Source organism: Anopheles coluzzii, chromosome 2, assembly GCF_943734685.1.
Source record: "Anopheles coluzzii chromosome 2, AcolN3, whole genome shotgun sequence".
Classification (NCBI taxonomy): Eukaryota; Metazoa; Arthropoda; class Insecta; order Diptera; family Culicidae; genus Anopheles; species Anopheles coluzzii.
In genome coordinates this window covers 43,852,950-43,878,845 of record NC_064670.1, presented here as the reverse complement: position 1 = coordinate 43,878,845, position 25,896 = coordinate 43,852,950, and the positions used below count along the sequence as shown (strand labels likewise).

At 42.5% G+C, this 25,896-nt stretch overlaps 2 protein-coding genes across 5 annotated transcripts in view; both read left to right on the top strand.

Annotated features, from left to right (window-relative positions):
- Positions 1 to 232: 232 nt before the first annotated feature.
- Positions 233 to 7,081, top strand: LOC120949484 (uridine-cytidine kinase). Of its 3 annotated transcripts, none has more exons than XM_040366808.2 (7): positions 233 to 471; positions 666 to 731; positions 826 to 1,162; positions 1,243 to 1,340; positions 1,421 to 1,469; positions 3,787 to 3,906; positions 6,226 to 7,081. In XM_040366808.2, the coding sequence occupies exons 1-7, from the start codon at positions 364 to 366 to the stop codon at positions 6,300 to 6,302; spliced, it is 855 nt and encodes a 284-aa protein (XP_040222742.2). In that variant the 5' UTR covers positions 233 to 363; the 3' UTR covers positions 6,303 to 7,081. The 3 variants fall into 3 exon arrangements, with proteins under 3 accessions (XP_040222742.2, XP_040222745.1, XP_040222746.1); XM_040366811.2 differs by having other exon boundaries at positions 5,268 to 7,081; XM_040366812.2 differs by lacking the exons at positions 3,787 to 3,906; positions 6,226 to 7,081 and adding an exon at positions 2,103 to 3,442 and having other exon boundaries at positions 234 to 471.
- A 618-nt stretch (positions 7,082 to 7,699) lies between these two features.
- LOC120949483 (protein crumbs) overlaps positions 7,700 to 25,896 on the top strand; it is a 31,509-nt gene continuing 13,312 nt past the window's right edge. The window contains exons 1-2 of one of the 2 annotated variants that reach the window (XM_040366806.2): positions 7,700 to 9,338; positions 23,975 to 24,115. In XM_040366806.2, coding sequence (XP_040222740.1) covers positions 9,281 to 9,338; positions 23,975 to 24,115 — 199 coding nt within the window. In that variant the 5' untranslated portion in view covers positions 7,700 to 9,280. The remainder of the gene's footprint in view (positions 9,339 to 23,974; positions 24,116 to 25,896) is intronic. The other variant, XM_040366807.2, reaches the window with a different exon arrangement.

Here is a 25,896-nt window from a genome sequence, read left to right as displayed (position 1 = left end):
GACAATGTGGTCTTATAACCGCTTTTTCAATTTTTTTTCCTCATAACGCAATGTCAACTTTGTATTGAACTGTCATTTCTCTACAGCACGGATAAACGGAAAATCGGATAAAAGGTACCCGTAAAAACGGCACTCCACTGTACTACCGATAAAATATTGCCGCTCCTACCAAAAATCGCCAACAAATCTGGCCACACTGGCTGTCAGCATCTATCAAAACATAAATAAACTGTCTGTCAGTCCCTCACACCCCATATGTCATTACAGTGAAAATAATTTCGTTTTGCGCACTGCCATCGTGCGGATTATTTTTCCCCGTTTCCCGTGGTGCAAAGTGAGGAAAACTTACCCCAATCCTTAGCAATGGGTGACGGAGAGTGTTTAAATGGTGCACGATTGAATGGCGGTGCTGCGGATGGCGTGAAAACACCCTTTCTAATTGGCGTTGCTGGTGGAACGGCCAGCGGAAAGGTAGGTGTAACGTGTGAGCGTAGGGTATCGCCCGTGGGATTGCTGCGCAGTCTGCAGTGCGAATCAAAAGTATGGCCCCGGCCTTGAAAACGGTGCCAAATATAGTCGTTCGTCATCTGCATGCACCATCAATTGATAAAACATACACTGACCGTCCAACACGCAATCTGCTCCGTTTTACCCTGTTCCCGCAGTCGACCGTATGCAAACGCATCATGGAACAACTAGGCCAAGCTGATATGGACCATACCCAGCGCCAAGTGAGCAAACAAAGCGTCCCACTCATTTACGTAATCAGTGATCACTTACACAGCACCCCAACATGCATTTGTTTTCATTCCAATCGGTGCACAGGTCGTCACTATCAGCCAGGATAGTTTCTATCGCGAGCTGTCGGATTCGGAAAAGGCGCGCGCCGAACGGGGTCTTTTTAACTTTGACCATCCGAGCGCGTTCAACGAGGATTTGATGTTGCAAACGCTGCAGGACATTCTGCACGGCAAAAAGGTGGAGATTAGCGAGTATGACTACCGCCGGAATGCCGTCTGTCCGGAAAAGAAAATCACCATCTACCCGGCCGACGTGGTACTGTTCGAGGGCATACTGGTGTTCTACTTTCCCGCCATTCGAGATCTCTTTCACATGAAGCTATTTGTCGATACCGATTCGGACACCCGGCTGGCCCGAAGAGGTAATGATGACCCGTACAGCCCCGTTTATTTGGTGTGCTGCGTCATGTGATATTGCTTCTAAACTATGTTTGTGTTCCAGTTCCACGTGACATTAACGAACGAGGACGAGACTTGGATCAGGTGCTGAATGCGTACATGAATTTCGTAAAGCCAGCATTCGAAGAGTTTTGCTCACCGGTATGATCATCAATTAACATTCATTGTTTTAAAACACTACATTACTGTTTAATACATCACTACTGATTCGTCCATTTCAGACTAAAAAGTTTGCTGACGTTGTCATACCACGAGGAGCTGACAATACAGGTAAATTGAATTTCAAAATATCTGGACCTATAACTAATTATTGTTTATCACTATGATCAAACTAGGTGCATTTTTATATATCATTCTATCACAATTTGAATGATTCATTTTTTTAATACTAAATCAATCAACAAATTTATGTTTGTATTATTCAGGAATACATAATTCCATTGATTGCAAAACATCAGTAAAACTATTCTTTGAAAATTATTATTGTTTTTATTACTTTTTTACTTATTTGCTCTTTTTCGTGCGATAACTTCGCAATAAAGAATTAATTTTGTTTTCACTTTACTCGTATTATTCGCTATCTTGACACGTGAACTTTATGATATTGTTTAAATTTTCCATTCGACTATCAAATTTAAAACGCTTTTTGTCAAGCGATGTACCATATTGAGTTTTTGTGTTATTGTTATTCCTTAGGGCTCAGTTGAATAACTTGTATTGTGCAAAATAAATCATATATTCTTGACTTTTATTTCGAACCCTGAAGTTCATGCGCCGTGGCTGGTCTTTCATTCCGTGCGATCAATTAAATAGTTTGCGCCAAATAACACATCGGGGTAGCGAATGGTTTCTACTGGACGTTTCTCTTATTTTTCTTGCTCATCTTTTTCTAACATTTTACAGTTGCGATCGATCTGATAGTGCATCACATTAATGAGATCTTGCATCCGAGTGGCGGACTCAACCAGAACGGGCATTAAATCGCGTGGGGTCGTGTGTTGGTCATATTGGTCCTCTGCAATAGAAATAAGCTCTGCAGCGATCATCATACAACCACAGTAGGACTTATGTGTCATTGGTGTCACGTATAAAACGTTGTCAGAGGATAAGAGCAAATGATCATACAAACATGCACACAATTGAAAAAAAACAAACAAACAAACAAAACAGTGCGCCTCACCTCACGCATCCAATGTTATTTCTGCCGAAGTTGCACACTCGGTCCTACTTATTAGAGAAGATATATAGGCGTAACGGCAAAACACCTCAGCAAAAACGCATGCCAAATTTAATGTTCCAGGCTAACATACTGCATGACAGCTATTTTTATACCGTTTTTCACTGGGAATTTGATACCTTAACCATAATCATAGTAATAGACCATAACAATTACTTACTAAAGTACATCCCTAAAACTTTACGGTAAACCATTACATAGACTGATCAAAACAAATGAATAAGCTTCTGGTTTATTTATTTTTGCATTTTTTTTCCTTTTGTCTTACTTTGTTACAATATTAACGTTTTCGAAAGCCAACTGATTAACTAATTTAACAACCATAGTAACGAATCGTCATTCTTTAAAAGTAGTAGCAGTATACACATTTTATCTTTAATTTGCAGCTGTGCAATCAATCATGTTATATTGTTCTACCATACTGCACCTGTTAAAACATTGGCCTTTATAAGGCCATCCGCCCCGTGTGCCACAAATTCCTACGCTTGCATTTATGCATTTCAATATGTAGGTCCTGTTGAATGCCGTTTGTATTAGCCATTCCTTCCGTTCTTAAATTCATTATTCTTTTGGATTCGGAAATATCCCCCGCCAAACACATTCCTTTTTTGCAGTTATCAGTTTGCGCCACTGCCGGTCTGTTAAAATCTATTCTTGAATATCGACCTAAAACTTTATCTTATCCTACTAATCAGTGAGTTGTTGTCAAGTAGCATAATAAGTAACCAAGTTGGTAAAGGTAGCCTCAATTGAAGGTCTCACTAGACTGGACTATCGTTATGACAGCAAGACACTCCGGTTTATCTTCGGTCCCAAACGTCATCGTTGAACACGGAAAGTGTGTAAATGGCTAGCGTTTAAGAAAAACAAAACAGGAAAACGAACAAGTATAACCGATAATCGAAGCGAATGGTGATTATACAACCGTTAAGACCAATAACGAATAATCCGATAAGGCATGATTTGTGTATGGCACAATAAAGAGGACATTTTTCGAACACACATACATCGGTACGACTTATTTCATTTTGTTTTCGTGTTTATCATACTGTATATCATTTTGTTGGGTATACGCTCGGTTATGTGGTTCCACCCTACAAGCCCCATCGCTGGTTCTAATTACGTCCACTGTCCCGTACTCTTCAGTTTCCCTTTTTTTTTCGACGGATGATGCACTATCAGTTCGGTGACTTGTATTGCCTTAAATTTTGTGTAATCTTTGCTTATAAAAGCCAATTCTTTCACATTCTGAAGCAAAAAACTCGATTCCATGTACAAATTGTATCCCAAACCAATATTTGTTCATTTAATTGCACTAACAAATTCTTCTATTTGTTCTCCTCATTCCAGTGGCAATTGATCTGATCGTGCAACACATTCGCGAGTTTCTGAACAATCGCACCCGCAGCGATCATAGCCCGCATCTGGCCACTTGCGGTACCAGTGCCCTGAATCTAGCTAATGGTAGAGGTAAGCCATCCTTTAACGATACCGATCCGCACTATCGGCCACACTGAGAAGTAACAGTGCCGGACTGCCGACCGTTGACCGTTCGGGAAACACTCTTCTTGCTAGCCCTTATCCCAAAATTTTAAACCAAATCAAACTATGAAAGCATACCTGCCTGTGACATCTATGTCCTTTCACCTATATGACATTCGTGTGTCGTAGTCCTATACCAAAAAAAAACATACACACACGAACACAATAACAAAACAATTTATTTTTCACAAAAAAGTGTAGTAATAAGCATTGTAATAGCTGATCGTATTCTGACTACCAATAGTGTCTAACTCTAGTTCACACCTCGTTGCGTTACAAATGCATAAAGAGCACACAAATCGCTTCTGACGATCAGATTGCGTTAGAAGAAGAAACACCGATTGGCGTTACACCAAACTGACCATACACAAGCGTTATTTGTCAAAAGTAGTTTCTTCGTAGCGTTTTTTCGCTAATCAATTCATTTTTTTTTAATTAAACCTATTGCATACAAGCAAACTAATGCATATCAATTATTTGAAAAAAAATTCATAAAAGCACCTCGAGAATTTTTTTTGTTATTCAAACCCTTTACTTCTTACATACACACTAACCCAAACAATTATTCAATCTGCCATTAACCTTATCCTCGCTAAGGAATTTCCTCAATATGCAATGTTCAATATTGGTTGTTTGTATGCGCAATGCAAATCTTAAATCGTCTCGATAGCTAGTGTAGCAAGCTATTCCAAGCAATATGTAGTGCAGATCGTCATTTTATCTTCTAAAAGCTTGTTTCATCGCTTGCAGGTAGCAAGGTTGTGTTAACAGTGACCTACAAATAAAGCGTACCATATAGCTTTTAGTCGATATATCTGAATTTATGAATAAGCCCGATAAACCACACTTCCTTGCAAACAAAATGAAGCATACTGTTACCATTCGGATAGTGCTTAAACATAAGCAATAATGCAGCGTACATTAGGAATGCATAACATAAACATGTAAGAATGGTTAGTCGTGTAGATTGGTACCTTTAATTCAGCAAATCAGCACGAAATAACCACTAATTTCACTGTACGCCAATGTGCATTTGCCATTCATAGGCTTTCTCCATATTTGGTGTTTATTTTGTGTCTTTTTATTTTTAGTAGCCATTTTCTCCCACTAATATTAGGTTAAATGCTTGATTATTGTTGTTTGTTGTGTTTTTTACAATGTTGTAACATGATGTTATCTTTTGTTATCTTTTATGGTCTAAATTGCATTTTCAATTATATTCTTTTGTATTTTGTACATTATTAACTATGTTTCGTTTCCTCTCTTTATACCGTGTCTGATATTTCTAGTACGTTACTTCGTGTTCCACTAGAACCCATATACATAGTATAGATGAAAACTGAAGCTAACATCCAAATTTGCAATAAAAACCATTTCTACGAGTCACAGGACCTTAAACAGACGCTACAGATATAAGAAAAAACAAAACAGAGTAGACTTTTGAAGGCCCTCTATTTGAAATAATGTTGTGGACAAAACATGTTTGGGTTTTTTAATATGTAACCCTATACGATTTGGATACAGCAGCATGAACACCAAAAGCAATCCCAGTTCTATTACTCACATTATATGACTAATCGGTTGTAGCACACACAAATAGATCTTCTAGTGAACGTTCTTGACTGGACTTTATGTGTCGAACTATGAGTGAAATATAGGTATATATATATATATTTATGTTGACAATTGAAAGCTTCTTACTCAAACTCACTGTGTTGTTACCACCTGTGCAAGCACAAATCAATCTTCAATTCTATTTGGTTGTTTATATTGTTTTATTACTGTTAGTCAGCGTTAGTTAGCTCTTCAAAGTGCCATCGTTAATAGTTTTTAATTTATTGTTATATGTACCACATCACTGTACTGTTTTACTAGTTACTAGCGTGGAAAAGGTACCTAATGACATGCTGACACCAAAATTGAAACAGATTCAAACATATTGAAATAATAAAAAAGTAATACAGCAACCCCAGTTGCCTGGCTGTGCGTGTCTTTGAATGTAATGAAAATACTTCAAATGTGTTGTCCCTGGTGGACCGTTTCAACTCATTTATGTTTCACATCTAAAGCAGACCTGTTTCAAAATCGAAATTCAAATAAACACGCTCCTACCATGTTCATGTTCATCACTAAAGTCCTAGAAAATTGTACGTAAATTGTCAAACCTTTTAGTTGTGGAACCGATCCTCGGATTAAAATTATTTCAATTTTTCCTTGTTTGTACTTGTTGCTTTGTATTATCCGCAGCTCAAGCTAGTACGCACTCCATATCTCCTTCCATGATCAGTAGCCAGCTCTACGCGGTGTTGTACGAGTACAGTTGAATCGTTCGTGAGCTAATACTTTGTGTAGAGCAAAGGGAAGATCATTAAACAGTTTATTCGTAGCTTGCGATCAAAAACCAGTTTGTGAGAACAGCGTGCTCAAAATTACCCATTCTTTTCAACATAATATGTAAAGCAAGGTCCCACAAACACTAACGTGGAAAGGAGCAACTGAAGCCACCGGTGTGTCGAAATTTAGCGAATAATAGTGGGTTCTAGTAGAGAGTCCCTTAAGGTCGAACAATAATCTTTGAAGAGCAATACATTATTTATCGTTAGGATAAAATGTACGTAAGGTAGGTCAATCTGTCGTCTTGTGACATGTGCTTCGAAACAGAGAATGTGTATGCTATTGGACATTGACACGTCCTCGAGCGACTTTAAGCTACCAGCTATATTGGGAAGGTAACCAACCATGCGAGAAAGTTAATATTATAGAGAAGAACCGAAAACAAAACAAAAACAACAATTTTATAATCCCTGTGTGATATCGTACAAACTTGGATAATGATATTGGTGGAAGGTAAAAAACAACAAACATATTTAATGTTTTATTTAATAAATGCTGCAACCTCAGGACGCAGATTGTTGGTCGGCGATCCTTATCACAGCGCATTGACGCTACTAAAAACACGCATATAACATAAAAGATAAATGTACAACCGTCAACCTTTGCTGAAATCTTTGAACTTTATGTACAATAGGATAAAACACCACCAAATATTATGATTTATTTTATATCTACAATTTGAAAATAAAGCTGTTTAGACCAATGATAACATTTGATGTTTATAAATCTTTTGTAGTTTGTTGATGACAAATTTTATTGCAGTATATGTATAGATTTTTTTCTCTCTATTTTATTTCTCTTTTGTTTTCAAATTCTAGTGAAATGAACAAATCCTAGTGAATTTAATTACAAGAACATTCATTAAAAACAAAAACAATTCGGAGAGAAAAACTAACTCTGACCTATTGTAAGTTAACCCTCATCCTTTACTATTTATCTTACTCAATCGTTACCTTTTTGCTAATTCAATACTAAACTGTACTCAAAAGCAAAAGAAACATTTAAAAAAACTTTAATTTTATGCCAGTGACTAATTACCCGGCGCCTTTAGAGTGTACCGCACTGTAAAAGCTTAGCTCAAAAATTTATCTTGATAAAATGGGACCCGATGCATCGGTATAGTCTACTTTATTTATTTTTTGTAAACAGCACGTAATACGTTTATCTTAGTTTAAAATTCTTAAAAGCAGCAACTTACAGTATTATAAAATTTAAGTATTTGCTCATAGAAAATTATTAACCGATTCCAAACGGCAGCCTCTACTGTTGATTTTCACCTGTCCACACCAACACTATCATGCTGCGCCTACACATACCTGCAGTTTCTAGCAGCACACGGTGGCTGCATTAGCAAGGGCTCATTTGTTTGGCCCCGTGTAGTCCCTTGCAGTGTGTAGCGCCGTTCACTGTGCGTGTAACGGGGCTGCCCGTCGTGTCATTGTGTGTTTCATTCTGTATCATTCGTTGTGCGTTGTGATTTGTGCTAAAACTTCCCATTCGTCAACCACCGATCCCCCAAAACGGGTAGAATTCAACCTGCGTGTGAGGTTTCGTAGCAGCGGCGCAAACAGCACAATCCCACAAGGGTGCGTGAGAGCCAACCAGCAGCTAACACACCAACACACCGGTGGGATCCATTAGCCGTGTGCCGTCACGCCGTGCGTCGTTTCTCCCGTGTGTCTCGCCGTCCGGTTGTCATGGTGTTCAAACGCCAAAGCGTGTCTCGTGTCGTTGTGTAGGCACGGGCTTTCCGCAAACCGCGATGCGTACGCGAACGACGGCCGCCAGTTGAGTTCGAAGTTTGGTCGCGTACGGACGGGTCCCACACTGACGGCGGTCCGGACCAGTGGCCCTTTTCTTTTAAATATAAAGCGACCGGTCAGCGTGGCTCGGGAAAATCGGTGGCAGCCCAACTCTCCCCCACATTTGTTTTACCGTCACAGCTGCACACAACGCGAACACGTGTGCAAAGTGGCCAGTTTGTGAAATGTGGCGCTTACCTCTAGAGGGACGTTTAATGTTTTGAAATCGAATCTTGCTGCGTTTAATGTGTAATTGTTGTGTCTGTCCCTGAGAGCATAAGAGCGTGCGGTAAAATGCGTGATCAGTGTTTACGCCCCCCATCTTTATGCGCGTTGAGATAAAACGAATTTGCTAGCGCTATAGATCCGCACAGGGGGACTTGCTTGTCTCCCCAGTTCTTTGCGTTTGTGTGTTACGTGCGTCTGTGGCTATGTGTGTGTAAGTGGATATGTGTTTAGAAGGGCAGAAAAGTGTTCTACGAGAGAAGATGACAAATTTTGCATTTAAAAAAGGAAATCATTAATCGAAGCTGCTTACCCCATTTCCTTGCTGTTGGGCGGGTTTTTGGCGAGATTTAGCAACACGGGTGAAATTTTACTTCCCCCGCTTCCCGCCCCTTTTCCCGGAATTGCTACGAGCGAGTAGAAAGGAAACATCGAGCATGCGATCGTGCTCTGGCGAGAAGAAAAGCGACAACGAGCAGCATCAACGGCGAGGGTAGCTTCAAACGCCCCAATCGCGTCATCAAACGGTAGTGAAACGGTGCTCTGTGCGTGTATGTGTGGTTGTGTGTGTGTGTCTGCAGTTTTTTTTTTGTTGCGTTATCTCCTCCACCCTGCGTTGTTTTGCTTTGCACTTGTATTGTGCCGGCGGAAAATTGTGAATGTGAATGCGAAGAAGAGCCTGCAAGAGATAGTGATAGTGTGGTGCGGCGGATGTAAAGCAAAAAAATATATATATTGGGAGAAAATCTAACAGGCAGGTGTGTGTGTGTGTTCACGAGATAGTCGGCGCACGAGTCGAGAAAGTGCAGTGGCGGTGCATACGCCGTTCGAAAAGGGAAGGAAAGAAATCTAGACGCAAGCTACGAACCCCCCAGCGCAAGATGAGGATCCGCAGTTTGGTGCTGGCTCCGGTCACCACCCTTGGGGTGTTTGTTATTGGTAAGTGTTTGAGCTTTTCTGTTGCTGGCTAGCTTTTCTCACCCCTTTGGCAGCAGCTTCGTGTAAAGATAGTTTGTTGTTGGAAAGCTCCAACATGATAATAAATCACACCTTCATTCGAACACCAGGGTGCAAGGCCTATTTGCATTTCTCTTCAACCAGTTTCAGTTCTACTCTCAATTTAAAAAAAAATCGTAGATGCGAGCACCACTTAGGGATAGCGCGGACAAAAACACAAACACCGCGCCACCTTCGAGCTGGTTTGGGCGGGTGGGTAGTGGGAGGTGTGTGTTGCAATGTGAGCGTCACCGTCGTCTAGCCCGCGTGTGCTATAGGTACCGTGCCCTGTGCATGAGTCATGCGTTGGAATTTTAACACCGTCAGCGCCATTACTACCACAGCGACAGCCGCTGATGGGGTGGCTTTAATGCCATCGGTACCCACCGCCCCAGCGACAGTCACGACGCTCCACGTTCATCGTTACGATCTTTGCTATCTCTTCCACGGTGTCACGTATCGTTGAGTTTTGCATTTTTAAGTTTGATTTTATAATTAGGTATACGCTTCCATCTTTAATTGGAGCTGGTTAGAATGCGTTCCCGCCTGCGTACCTATGCACACCATGGAACGATTACATTTAAAGCCTTTTCTTGTGCGTCAAACGGGGGAATATTTCATTTTACAAACATTTTATCTCCCACTAACGATCAGCGCCTTTCGGTTACAAATTCAAAGCACGAAAGACGCCCGGTTGATGGGACGAACAGCCAGGAGCCAGGTGCCTAAACCGCCGCCTAAACCTCTAACGCACACGCTCACACTACCTCTGTGTGCTACCTGTTCGCACACAACGCCAGACAAGCATAAAAGCATCGCTCCGTGCGGATGAGAAGATCGGTACAAACACATTCCAATTCCCAGCGATCGACCCCTAGGCAGCATGTAAGAACGGGGACCCTCAGAGAAACGCTTCTTAAGAAAGTGCCAACCTGTATTTGTGTTTCCAAGTGTCTGGCTGTGTGTGTGTGTGTGCGTGGGACTTTGAACACACACACTGTTTGCAATGGGTATACCCATTTCCGTTCCCGCTCTCGCTCAAGTCACTGTATAGGGGTGGGTTTCGTGATGGTGATGATGACGGTTAAAGAACACAGCGGGAATCAGCAAAAACCAGAAATCATCATCAACCAGCGCAAGAACCACTCGGCGAAACACGGCGTACAAATGATCGCATCGTCTTCGACGTGAAGCGAAGAAACGACCCCAGACCACAACCTTAGCAAGCGTACTACACAAACGATAAGGGAAAGAACGAACCAAACAAAAGCGAGCAGAGAGAAAGATCGCCGTGAAAAGACACCACACACACATACACTTGCACACAAACATACTTTCAGGGGTTCGTCTTTTTCGTACGGTTGAAGTCTTTCGTTTGGCGGCCCTACCTTTCACTGACCCTGCGGAGCAGCGTAAATTTTGGGTTTCTCGGATCGGTTCGGCGTGATCGTACCAATTTTAAGGGAAAACTCCGACTGTCCTTCCCTTTCGCCTCGTAGCTAATTGCACACGGTTTTATGGTGGATCGTAGTTTGGGAAGCGATGGTGTACACTTGGGCTAACAGCGCTCGGTTCCCTTCGAGTTTGGACGGGATGGATAGCAAATCCGGGAAAGAATGAAGCTATTGCGAGCAGATCACAACCAGCATGGTGTCGTAAAATTCTAATTTCAAACAACAAGACATCCCGTGCTGTTGATGAGGCAGGTAACAAACAAATAGACGTTCTGCTGACATTCAGAATCTTTGCCTCTTCCTGTTCGGTGCGTTTGCTGGGAAGGAAGGTTCTGTGGGAACTGTTAATGTGTTGATGGTTTGACTAGGAAATTACTGCTTGTTATCGGCCAGAAGGTAGTATTCCAGTGGGGGGAAAAATCATTTCCCCCACTGAAACGACATTTTAACGATCATCCGTTTCAAAAATGCTCTCAATTATTCCTGTAGATTAAGCTATTAAAATGTTATTAAGTGTGCATTTTCGCTTCATTCTATAGCTAGTGCTTATTTTTGCACAATTTACACCTCGTTCTTAATCCAATCGATTAGACATGGTGCATTAAAGCCTTTCTATTTTTACCCTTTTTGCGTGATACAGTCGCGTCCTTGATAGTTGAAAGTACTGACCTTACGAGCAACGGGATTAGAGGCTAGTGAAGAAACAACTTCCCCGTGCACGTAAGAAAAACACGCGCGTACTTGAGCGATGAGACTCACGTTACACGGAGGCAGCATACGTCACTGAGGAGGTCACTTTGACAGATCGATAAATTACCGTCCCTTCCTCCGTGAGTGCCGCCCATTTGCGATCGATACACGTTCCGGCACGGCAGCGAATGCTGCACGGAAACCGATGCCATTTAGCGTAATGCAATTAGCACAATGCAAACGATTCGCTTTGTCTTGCCGTTTGCTTGAGGCATAAATTCCCCGAAGGAATGTGCAACATTTCATGGGATTTGTTATTTATTCCCTCAACAAAACATGCCACCTTTGAATGCTCACTGCCTTGCTTTTTGAGCGACAAAAATCTGACATAAAACGCCCAGCTTGCGCTGTTGCTATCCTGCCGCGTGAAATGTTTTCGCCTCACATTCTTTGGAGAGATTAATGTTCGAGAAGTAAAAATAGACCTCAACCCAGGTCCGTTCCAGCCTGCCACCATGGAAAACGTTTCTCTATTGAGCTTCTTTCAAAACTTCTTTGCAAGCAGCATTACGCTGCTTCCCTCCCCAACGAACCTGACAAACTTTCGCAACATGGCGTAATCTCTCGCGCATATATGCTTTCTTTCACACCTCAGCGTAACAGCACGGTCGATCGTTCGTTCGTCCGTTCGGTCGTCATTCGAATGCCAGCTCAGTGCGGTCCACCGAAAGACGCAGAAGAACTAAAAGCCATCGCAACCCGTTGGCCCCAAGGTTGAAAGCACTCAGCTTCGGTCACCCGTTGCCGGACGGCGCAGAGAAATGAGGCCACCGCCAAAAGACCACCACTTACAGCGGGCCCAGCGGAAGAACTTACGGCTTGAAAGCGAAGCCTTCACAGCCGCTCCCTCGTAAACCGGATGGTTTGAAAGTGTACACAGCCAGCGTCGACTCCTTCCTTCCTTGTGGCGGCTGTGCCGGTGACCGCAATGACGCGACGTCAATTCCGTGGTTCCACTCGAAAAGGGGCATCGAACATCTTGATCTGGGGCAAGCTCACTTCGGCTGTGTGCAGAGCGTCCAGAACAGGCCGGTGGCGTCCCTTAAACCGATAGCACCAAGCAAACAACCAAACCTGTTTCTGGTGCTGGTTTTTTTGACGGGGCTATTTCGGGGTTTCACGTTTCATGGGTGTCCCGTGGAATAGGGCGCAAGGGACGGAATCGGTGGTGTATACAAGCGAGCAATCGAAGGCACATTCTTGCGCACCGAAAATCGATCAGAGATCGTCTGGCAGGCGTGACCTTTTTTCCCCCCTTTGCTCTGCTTTTCATTTAAGCTGAAGGCATATAAGACGGGAATGCACGGAGGATCATGTGTGTGGGAGATGTTTTACGTCATGAATAGCATCAAGACATTGAAAAAGGGCCGGTTTCGATTAACGAAAGGATGTTGCGGTTTAATGGATCTTCGTTTGGTCATTACTTGGAAATTTTGTTAATTGTTACAAGCAAACAGTTTTATTTTTGATTGCTCCACTATATTCTCCCTGTTATGCAAAAATGTCATTGAAATGAAAAAAAAATCACTAAATCGTTTACAGTAAGCAGTGTTTATAAGCAACATAATTCGTTTAAAAACAAATATCTTCACGCATGAATTCGACTACGAGCTTCCCCACGTAGCTAAACTCGCAACACCGTACACCGAATGGCTCAACCATTGTTTTACAATCTCCCACACCCACACGCGATAAGTTCCATGCGGTGGAAGAAAAACAACACCAGCAAGCTACCGAAACCACCCACTAATTAAGCCATTTTTGTACACACGGTTTCAATTTTTCACACCTTCGCGCGAATCGCATGTACCGTTCATTTGCATGCCAAATCGGGTTAATCGACATGCCGACCTCGAACTCCTCATATGCGACTGTCGTTTTACGGAACGCTCACGCTGGTAGAATAGCGCACTTTTTGGGAAACAAATATGGTAATGATTCATCTAGTTACTGTTGCGGGTGCAGCAACCGCAAATTGTTGGTTATGTTGACTGCCTGTTTGCGTTGCCATGGTTGCCGCCACTTTCATAGCTTCGTGTGTTTGATGTCGCTCAAACCAATTCAAACCATTCCACCAACCGTACGCACTGCTCGCTGCACTGGCAACCAAATTCAAATAAACAGACTAATTGCACATACACCGATGAATGACTTTCGCCCTATGCGAGGTAACGGTAGTGAAACAAACTTGTAGCGTTGCCTGCAATTGTTTTTCTTCATATTGCTGGGCGGTAAGGTTTGCAGCCGGTCCCGTTGTTGGGGTTTACACAATTATTTGTTTATGTTTTACGACGAGTTGCAGTACTGTCGCTAAGGGAACGGAGCAGGGTAAGGTAATTGAAAGGGTGGTTTTATGCAAGGTTTTACTTGGTAGAAAACGAGGTAGCCAAAACAAGCAACGTGTTTAAATGAATGTTTTAAAATAAAAGTAAACAAACTGCTCAATGTGCTGCAAGCTTTATATAAGAGTTCACCTTGTAGCTGTTCTATGCTATTCTATGTTGAAATGAATTTAAAAGAATTTTATTCACATTTTTGTACGGACATGTTAATAACTTTTAGAGATTTTTACACGTAGTTTTTTATTGTAAGACCACTTGTTTTAAAACATTGTCTAAAATAATTGTAATGGTTTCACAACTATCATTTTATTCTCCAAAAATGTAGCATTTAAAACACCCTATCATAAAGTTGTCTATATGAATATGAGGCCATCTTACCTACCTGCTGTAAATCAGGTTGTAAATCAAACCTGTTCCAGCCCATGTGCCAACAATGCAACAATTAGTGCATTATTCACTCCCTCACTCACACAACCTTTTGTACTCGGCAAATGCACCTTTTTACCGTGCCAAACCCAGATTTTTTTCCATACCGCTTCCATATACAACCTTTCTTTCGCCTATCTCATCAGGTGGTTCGCTTGAATTGAAAAAGGGGGCCCTTTGAACATTTGAAAACGGTTGACGGGAAGTGGCACCAATTGCTACGCACCAGTGGCATCGAACCAAACCCAACATTGTCACCGATCCGGTGTCCTCACCTGAGCGTTGCATTTTTAACACCCACACACATCGGTTGGGCACGGTGTGTGTGTGCATCGAGCTACTGCTACTACTTTAAGTGGATAATGTGGTACAGAACATCGTGTTTTACTCATATTTTTCCCAAGCGTACAGGCACGTAGGTTCCTTTTGCTGAAGAAACTGACCACTTAAAGCACTTAAAGTAGTATCGATTTTATCGCACTTCGACCCTGCCGAGTCGAATATCACCTTGGGTGGATGTGGTTGAAGTTCAAGCTGCAATCGGTTCGAGGTAGTGTGTGTTGTGGAGTTGGACCGGGAAGTGAAAAAACGCTCTACCCACTACGTACTACCACAAAATGGATGTAATAAAGTACATCAAATGCGACTGTTGGTAGGGCACAACGCATAATCTGCCTAGTGCTTCTTTTGCCTTCAACCGACGCTGGTCGACTGAGTCACGTGACCACCGTTCGCCTTATGACCTCATATTTGTCCTCAATGTTTTCTACCTACATACTTTTATTCTGTTTTTAGCACCTTCACCAAAGGCCGTGTGCTAATTACCGTCTTACGCTATTACTGGGGGATGGTTATGAAAGTAAAAAAAAGAACTCATTTGCACCCAAGCAAAGCCCAAAAGGAGCTCAAAGTGTGCGCCCCAAGATTTGTCGCCAACCTTTATCTCTCACGCCCTATGCGACATGCAAACGAAATAATAACAGTACCAGAGCTACCAGAGTATTTAGATCGAATTTCGTTAACCACCGCACCAACCACACCGTATGCTAATGATGTTGCTGGATGGTGAGAATGGTGATTTGTTTGCTGCGTATGCTGCGGCTAGCAGGAGTTGCCTAATGTCGGCATTTTGCCACTTATACGCGGCACACTCCAAACACTCCGCGATACAAGCCGCGATTTCTTCGATAAGACCAAATGACCCAAGCACACACAGAGTGGCGCAATGGACGGGGAATCGTAGCAAAACCACTTCGTTTAATACTTAATGATCTTGCAGGTGAGTGAGCTAAAGTGAGTTTTGATTGCGGCATGCACCGTGCGATGAATGGAACGATATGATTGATAATGTATCAGTTTTGCTGAGCGATTTCTTTGAAATAATAATTATTTTCCCTATCAAGCGATGCTTGCACGTGCACGAAATTAAATTTTGAAGCGGTCTAAATATATAAAAAAAAACCTCCTCAACCCACCCACAAAACCCATTCGTAATCTGATCGACCGCCATTCATCTGTTCCCCGCGTGCAGCTGAGTGACACACCGTGACAGCTTTACTAGAGCCACTGAAAAATTGGAGGGGGATGGTGAATTTTGGTGAAAAATGCCGCGGAAGCATTCCACCTAAAGCGTTCACGTTAAACTATGGCCGTTCAGTGCATGGTTCGTTTCTTTTTTTACTTCTTTTTTCAATACTTACATAACTATTACGACCGGCTGCTTTTTGTGTATGAACGATCTGTATGGTAGGTATTGCGTTCGGCCAGACGGCGTTTGGGGAGCCCTCAACCATAATAATACACGTGATTGATCTGTTAGCGGGGCTGTGGGGCTTGGGATCGCTTCGGTTTTGTGATTTACCCGAGACTCTATTTTGTGCATGTTTCGGTCTCTTTTTTGCACCGTGCGTTTGGTGCATGTGATCGAGGTTTTCCTTTCGCTACATCTGCAAAAAGGTTTTCCTTATTTAGTTCCCAAAAATTGAGGATTATTTATACTTTTTATTGCTTGTTGAATACTGCATGCAGTGTTAAGTAATAGTAAATTGAACACCATTGTAAAATAAATCTATCCAAAATCTTGTTGTAAAACTAAATTTTAAAGTTTTCAGAATTCATATTTTTCAGTATATACAATATACAAGGCTTTCAAAACTGTTATTATTATTTTTTGAGGAAGTTGTATTTTGTTTTGTCACTTATCTTTTGTATTTTAATCATCAATTTTCGAATAACCTCCATCCATAACCAATAATTCAATAAGCAAATTGTGGAGGCCCATAGAACAGATAACACAGAACGCTTTCTGACGTAAATTTATATTCAACTTCCAAATTAAGCTACCTTACACAATAATGATTCAATCTCGATCGAAACACTGAATAACTTCATCTGAGCAATGCCTTTCATGATTTCTCCTGCTTATTTATTTTTCATTCCTTCCAAAACATACATCAGACAATGCAAAACAACACTTCTCTCTAAGTGACTGTTTTAATGCCGAAAAAACAATACATAAAACACACCGCACGACTCTGAAAAAGAAAGGAAACGATCATTTGTTTACCGAACTGCCCCAAACTGCTCACAGTTACTCCAAGATGCAACATACTTACCAGTACACGCCATTCCACATACATTCCAGCGTCTGTTTATGCTTCTTCCTGCATCATTACACTGCGGAGCCTTAACTGCGCCATCATTAGGAACAACCGACAAAGTGCAGCCACTCCATTAGCGTCTTTTAATGATACTTCCTCGACCGACGACGACGACGACGACGACGACAGCGTCGACGATGGATATGCGAACAAAACGTGATCGATGGACGAGCGAAGCTGAGGAAACCAAATGCAACATTGTTGAATGCGCTTTAGCGCTCCGAAGAATGTGGCTTCTTCATCATTTGAATTCGTCGTTTCGAGTCTAGAATTCAATAGCCTACTCTACCGTGCGCGTTGAGTTTATTTTCTGCACGAATCGAAAGCTTTCAATAAGTTCATGCAGGGTAAAAGGGTGGTAATTTATTTCCCCGCCATCGACATTGCGTGCATGAATCGACCAACAAATCACGTCTGCCGTACACCGATTGGTCGTGAGATTAGATTTGGTTTACTGTTTTGGTGCACGATCTTGCGCTTGCTCACGATCGAAACTACCGGAATTGGCTCCAAACGTACCTGGACACTGCCATGACGCTTTTTTTGTGGGAACGGGTGTAACATATGATCGAATGTGCATAAAGTGAATCGTAATTGTAATCATCATCATTAGCCTGTAGGAGAAATGGGTTGGAATTGAATTGTGCTGTTTGTCGGCACATGTTTCGTAATTAGACGCGATCGTAATTAGAATCTTAGAACCACAAGCACCCACTGTAACGAACCTGCGAACATTGAACCTTAGTAGTCACAGGGAAAGCCCGCTCATCACCTTCGTACATTGGTGTTCACGCCACGGAGGAACCATTTGTCCACCGATTATTTACACCCCGAGCCACGCCGGCCCGCTGGGAAGCGGTGATGTAAAAGTTACGCATCGCGAGATTTTCTGTCAAGTGGTTTCAGTGGTTTGCTTCAGTTCGGATTCGTTTTATTTTCCTTCGCCTTCGCTTTCATACGCACCACTCCCGCATCACGCAATAGTGGCGGCAGCGCACACGAGAAGGCGAATTTTGCGCGACATTTGTTTTGGTTCACGGGGCACGTAATTATGCTGCAACGGGCCGCACTGCTCCAACCCATCTGGTTGTTGGGGTTGTGTTTTGCCCAAAAGGTTTAACGCTTTTTCTTTTTTTGGGAGTGGATTTGCAACGGCAACTAACTCGTCGTACGCTTCATTGTGACTGTCAAGCGGAAATAAATTAGCAGTTTAAGTCGTGGGTTAGTTATTTCACCTTTCGTGGTTTGGAAAACATCCGCGCCCTCGATAAAAAGGAAGGGCATGGGAGAATGTATTTTAAAATCAAATGAATAGTGATTCTATGAAACAATTAAAAAAAACTCTAAAAACTGTTCCAACCGAACAAACCAGACCTAATGTAACAAAATACTTAGACAAACAAACGGCAATAAAAATCAATCAAAGGACAAAATCAATCGCAACAAGCAATTACTGGCATCGATTATCTCCTGTCTGATAAGCGACCCAGAAACGGCACGTACCGCTCCAGGGTTGTGTTTTACAACCTCTCTTTTATTTGCTATCCGTTTGTCGTTTGCCCCTCGATTGCAATAACCAAACACGCTCGCAAACACAGATTAGCAGCCGGTGTGGAATGACACAAAAAAACATCAACCCGCTCTACATGAACGTTATCAGTGGCGTAGGTGGAAAAATATAAAGATACAAATCGATGTTCCTGTCAACTTCCTATTGTGACTATAAAAAAACCTGCCCTACACGCGGCAAAAAAGATAAGGTATCTTTTCGCTTCTTCTAGGTGCTAACCGCATAAAATGAACCACGATACGGTGGCTAAACTGACCTTCAGAGAAAAGTCCTTTTCATTTTAGAATCTATATCAACAAAACCCCTCTTAAGTGAAACCATTTCAATATTTGCGCAGGAAATTGATTCGTTAAAATGTGGATCGTTTAATGCGTTTGGCGATCGGAAAGGAAAATCTGGTTTACACTCATTTTGCGCAAGGTCACACTGTGCTGCAACCTCGACCATGCAGCAACCCACAGCATTTTCACCCACCATGGTTTCACTTTCGTTGTTGTCCAGCCGAACAACAAGCCTTCACGTAACCTCTTGCAATGTGATGTATCTCCATTTTGCTTTCCATTATCGCTCCGCCTCCGCTTTCGGTGGCGGTAATAGAAAAACGGTCTCTTTTTTGTTTTGTTTTTTTTTTATACTTGCAAAACACCTTGAAAGAAGTAGCTCCATTTTCCGACTTTATCTCAACAGGTAGCGCTGCAAACAGTGTGCGTAAAAGAGAAAAAGAGAGAGAGAGAGAGAGAGAGAGAGAGAGAGAGAGAGAGAGAGAGAGAGCCGAATACAAATAAAACACGGTCATTAACCCACCGAACTCACGCGGCGTTGGGGCGCGCAAATTATCTTATTTTTACCGAACCGATTCGCCGATTTCCTCTTTCACCTTCGCGTTAAACCGTGTGGCGAAAATTAGCGAATGGAAAGAGTGGAGAGAAAACAACAACAATCGAGAACAATCATTGCAGAATAGCTTTTTGGATTAATTCAGTTTGCTTTTTACACCTTTCACCCAATTAACTACATCCCTCGGCAGTGTTAACGTGCATATGCAAAGAGATGAACGATTGCACTGAGTTAATTGGAATGTAATAGTCGGCCGATTTGTTGCTGGCATTGTGATGTTCATATCACTTGCAATTCATTGCGATATATTTGTTCTCCTTTGTTGTTTGAAACCACGAAAGATCAATTCCGTGACCTTCTACGAAATGAAGTCTCGTTTTACCCTCCCGGCCGTGGAATTTAATCGTTCGCTTTCTGTTTCACCATGTTTTTGGCTATTTAGTGTACTGCTGGAAAGTTTTACAGCCAAGGCTCGTGTAAACTAAACGGTGGAGGCGTTCAAGCATCCTTGGCTGCACTATGCACGTGTTGCATCCGCCAGTATACGAACTTCGACACGGTCAATGTCGATCGATCGCGAACGATTGGCACGCACAAACGAGCTTAACCGAGGACTGGAGCAGTTGGAAGCAGCACTGGTAGCCGAGATCAACAGCAGCAGCAGTAAAACGATGTCATTCTGTTTTATGTGAGAAACTTGTGCAATGCTTAACAGGGCATAGCTAATGCGTCAACCTAGAATATGTGCACCATTTGCACAGTGTCACGTGTTGTAGCGTAAGCATAGCATATTGCACGAAATGCTTAAGTATGTGCTTAGAGATTATCTCTCTTTGCATGGTGCATGATCTAATTCATGTACCCATTAATTAACTATTATCTTTATCGGAGCATCTTTACCTTACTAGAGTCTTAGTTTACTAGAGTTTACCTACGACTAGTATAAAATCAAATAAAATTCTCCACAAACCAGGCCTAATACAAACCCTATAAATGTAAAGTTTCTTTTGATTGTCTAATTGATTTCTTGAACATCTTCATATGACGCATTAAGCAAATAGGTTCAGCGTTCACTCTTCTAACCATGGCAAGATTAATGATCAGCCAGATGAATCACGGCTCGGTACACACTCGGGTTTGAAAACAATGCGACTGCATAATTAATGTTCATTACCGGAAGCACTTTGTTTGTTTACCCTGCAGCAGGGCAATACCTTCTTGCTGTCTTTGCGGTTCGGTAAAAGATTTGCAATCCCTCCATATAGCCCACTCCAACTAAACTGCGCCGGCATATATTAAAACAAAACACAAAAGCCTTCACCTTACAGAGTGGTACGACTGGTTTGTTTGCCACTTTGCAAACACAAGACGCCTCCAAACAGAAGTCAAACAACGGAGGAACGGAAACGGTAGCGCAAGGTATTGTTCTACCAATCGGAACCGGCGATACAATTGCAAACAGTTTCATTAAACTATTAGTCACTTACGAATGCAAAACGCATCTTTTTTCCCCTAAATGCATTATAAACACATTTTTATGAATGCTTCGGAAGGTGATCCTTGATCCTTCTAAGAAGATTTTACCATCGTCTTTAAGGTTTGCTGGCCGGTTACGGTCTGCTGTTTCTGAGTTTGGTTCATACAATTCCGTTTTCAGCTCAAGATCTACGATCGCGTTGACCAATGCGTATCGCTGCCGAGACTGGCTACCGAGCTTACAGAACCGTGACCACCGTGACGGCACTGACCCCAAAATGTACGGTTCTACTCACTTCAACACCATTGTAAAGTTCATTCCCTAGCAGTGCCGGGCGACGGTTAATCTTAGACCACATAGCATAGATAAATGGTTTCGGCGTGATCGGCATCACATGTACCTACACCCACCCTCTCACTGCTCGGTCGGCACAGCTTTTGCTGCACAGTACCATCAACGAATGAATCAGCAATGAATCAGCGTAGAAACTGTGTAGATGGAACGTATTTGCGACCAGTTTGTGCAGGCGACTGACCAGGCGATGGTTCATTTCTACCCGATTCACAAACATTGACATTAAGTCGAAACATAGCAAATTGTTCAAAGGTTAGAAGTGTGTTTTTTTCTATTTCATTAACAGTCACGTTTGGTATTTCTTAATCTGGGGCACACGCGTTCCGAAACTGTTTTGGAACGATCGGAAATGAGTAACGCATTTGCTAAATATCCTTAAGAATCGTTCTTTTAAATCATTATAAACATGATCTTAAATTGTTTAAAATACACGATCGTTATGACAGTGAATATGAACTTCCTTAGTCTTTTTATATAGCAAACATTCATTTCTAAACCATTATTTATGAATTCAGCGAAAAAAACTAGCTTTAATTTGAATATCACACCTTCTTACCGACAGCTCAGCTCATTACATTGATTCACTTAACGAACCAAAGGAAATCCCTCAAGTGATCGCTAATTAAACTCTAATCCCACCCATCTCTCATTCTCCTGCCACCAAACCACTGGACCGCTTATCTGGTCGCCTATTTTTCTCACGATCCCCTATCCGGGGCGTCATTTGTTAGCCCCTTATTATTTTTCGTCTCAGTTTCCGCCGCCTTACCGTGGCGGAAAATTCGCCGCATTATGACCGGTCGATATAACGCCTGTTTTCACTTTCACGTACATGACAACTTTCTTCGATCGCAATAGCAACCACCGGGCGGTGAAATTGTCTTTAATCCATGCACGCAGTAAATTTGTGATGAAAATTACATTCCGTATTACGGGACCCTGCACGCTGCCACCGTCAGCTGCCGAGCTGAGGTGCACCTACCCAAAACGCGCCTCTACCGAGCTATTAACATTCATGGGCAGCATGTTAATGAAATTATCTTCACCTGCTTCAGTTTTGCTACGCAGCATCGCAGGTGGGAAACAACTTGAAACTGTTCCACGACCGGTGGTCTCGAACCGCATGGCGTGCGGGGCCTGGGAAAAGCGGGAACACCAGCACGGGTAGCAGCATGGCTGAGAAAGTACGAAACAATGCGTTTGCATAAGACTCGGCGATGGCTGGGACGATAGATGTTGTGACAGAGTGGCGGCATGTGGTGACGGAGCGTCATGTCACCGTTATGATGGAGAAAGATCACGCGATCAGCATATGACGACAGGGTTGTGACAAAAAAAAGAACAATATCTTCCATCGCCCGCTAGTGCTGCTACTCTTGCTTGGCGTAAGGCGGGACAGATGGATAGAAAATTATGCGAATTTCTAGCGGGGCTTGATGAGATCCACTGAATGGATTAATCTATCGACGTGACGATTACGTTGTGTGTGTGTGTGAGTTTGTGGTGAGTGTGGTCTGGTAAAAGTGGGTGAAAAATAAATTGATGTGTCTAACAACCGAACGTGATTTGGAACGCGTTTTGCGTCTCCGTTCGTAGGTTTGTTCGGTTGTCAACCTCCCAGTGCTGAACGCTGAAAACGTCGCCATGACAAGGGATTTTAAATAAAAGATCGACACCTTTTTGTTACTCTCCGATTCCAAAGACCCAGAGATTCTTAAAGCAATCAACTGTTTCTGCAATGTCATGACTTCTATCTACATAACGGTATGTCTGGGTCTTCCAAATGACCAAACAGTTTGACTCATTGGTAGAAGCATGTTAAATTATAAATGCGATAAAGATACAAGCAGTGGCGGATTGACACGAGCGGAGACCCTACGCAGTCACACGCCTTTCTGAAGTGTCGAGCGAGAAATTGTATGAAGAATTCTAAACTAGAGAAGAATTCAGAATCAAATTTACTTGTGAGCGGGGGATGGGTTCCTATTTTTTGGGACCCCACGCGGCCGCTTAGTTTACTCAGTGCTTAATCCGCCCATGGATACAAGTGTATTTAAATTGCTGCCTATCCTCAACAATCATCGACTTGTTCATACAACCGAGTACGCGTAATTGTTGTGTTACATTAGAACTGTATACTTCTAATAAAAATTGTTCTACATTAAGCCGATTATCTCAAAGCAATCAAATACTTTTAGCATCGTCACCCGAAATAAATTGTTGTATGCAGTTTCACAAAATTTCTACTAGTCACATCTGATAACCCAAGATCAAGATTATCAAGAACATTCCCCAGCAAATACAAATACTAAGCCCAAACCCTAAAAGTCAATTAAGAGTCGCTCTATATTCAAATTGAAACAACTCAAGTCATACAGACCACGCAAAATGTCTAAAACTCGACGCCTTCGTCCTAGACACCTTCTTCTACTACAAAAATCATTTCAGCACATAAATGCAACCAACTCCGAAATGTTTTGGCATTTGTTCGGCTTTGGTATTCGCATTAGTAAGCTAACCATTAGACCATTTTCAATCCAAGAATCAGGCACTAACAATAATACACCCATAAAAACAACCCGGGGATGAAGAACACCGTTCCGTTAATTTATTGCTACTGAATTCGTAATAAATTGCATCGCCAAATAGATCGCTTTAATTTAATGTTTCATATTTTTTTGTTCTGTTTGCTTCACTCTCCTTTTGCAGTGATCCTTCAGTGCTCGGTACAGACCGTGACGGCGATACAGACGGAAAAGGAAGCCTACTTCAATGGATCTGCCTACCTGAGGTTAAAGACGCCAATGACCCTATGGAGCTATTCGGCGATTAGTTTCAAGTCGTGCCGAGGTAAGTCCGCGAGGCCAAGTTGAGGCTTTTTGCTATTCTTCTTCCACTTCCTGTTTCCACAAGAGAGATCTCCTTCTCACTGGCCTGCCACCCAGTGCGCCAATCACGGACGTGGTGGTTCTGTTTGTGCAACGGTAGCACGCCAACAGCCACTTTCAAGTTCATGGGAAAGGGTCTTGTTTTTTTTTGTTATACGCGCAGTTGAGTGGGCATGGGTGGAAAATTCTGCACTGCAATCTGGTTGGGGGCGTCGTTGGGACCTCTCTTTCTCACTCTCTCCCATCTATAGAGGGGAAGGAATGTTTTTTCCGCAACGTCTAGAACAACGGCAGCTCCAAACAGTCCACGGTCAGTTGACGCTTTCGTTACGCTTCGCCTGCAGGCATCGACAAACCGTACCTCTAATAAACCGACCACATCCCGTGCCTCCTTCCACCCAGCTGACCGCAAAATCGAATGGCTAAGTCCACGGTTCGGTGCAACCTCTCCGGGGGGTTGCGGTGAGCGTTTGCCGTAATGAAAAACCATAATAAAATTGAACCAAAAAAGATGACCGGGGCTCGATCGTCGCTGCGGACAATCGCTAGTTGTGATGCGCCAATGCTCTCCCCCGTTCGTGCAGTGTTTGGAAGGGATTAGTTCACCGAGTAAGACAACCTCCCGCATGAACGTTCCACGAGCTAGAATGATGCAATTTCAATACCACGAGCACGTGGAGCGCGTTTCGTTTTGCTAGCTAGCCTTGCGGTTTGGTAGAGTGTATGTAACGGTAGCGTAATCGAAGCACATAAACACAAAGCACGGTGCAAAGCGAAACCGAAAAAAGAAGCGGTTTAATTTTGCGATAGGTTTGGTAAATAAAGCCCACTCTAGAGGGTTAAAAAAAGGAGGGGAGAAACAAATCACTGTGCTTGCGCAGAAGAGTGATCAACAGTCCGTTTTGCCAGAATGGAAAAGCGGAGAGTAGGAATAATAATGGGCTCATGTTTGCTATTCAATGAGAATGAAGCGGTTGGCTTTTATTATGATAGCTTATTAAGTCGCTGTTTGCGAGAGAATGAGGCAAAGCGAATTTAATCTCAGCTGCGCTCGAAGTCTAAAACAACACGTTAAAAATCATCTCCAAAAAAAAGGGGGAAACCACTTTTCCGAGCCTTTTCTTGATATCAACGTGCATTAATGAAAAGAGTGCGATATGAGCTATCTGTTATTTCAACATGTTTTCTCATAAGCAGTCCATCCTATCGAACCATAAATTCCACAACAATGGTAATGGTCTCAGGGAACATTTTAAGCTTTCGCTGTGATGAAAAACAGTGCCACCATTGTTCGTACGATCGTCACAACGCGCTCACGCTCAGCCGGCATGTTTGTACCTTTCGATGAAAACAGGTATGTGTGTGCTTGTGATATTTGAATACCGCCCTTCAAAAACAATCCGACAGAAAATCCCATCCATGAGAAACAACCGAAAATGAACAATGACGCGAAACACATTCCGATCCAAATAATTGGAACATTCTCTTCTAACGGACACTTTCACTGTCCACTGCGTACTCTCACCGCGTGAAATCGAACACAGTCATCCGCACGAAAGGGAACGGATCTGTTTTTTGGGGATGCAAAATGCTTCAATAACAAAAAAAAAACAATCACACCATCTCTCACACACTTTTCCGATGTACAATGTAATGATTGCATTGGCGGGGAGCTGTGCAAAGATTTAATAGACCGGAAAAAAGGCGTCGTTTCGTATCGACTTCAATGTTCGTGCGTTTGTA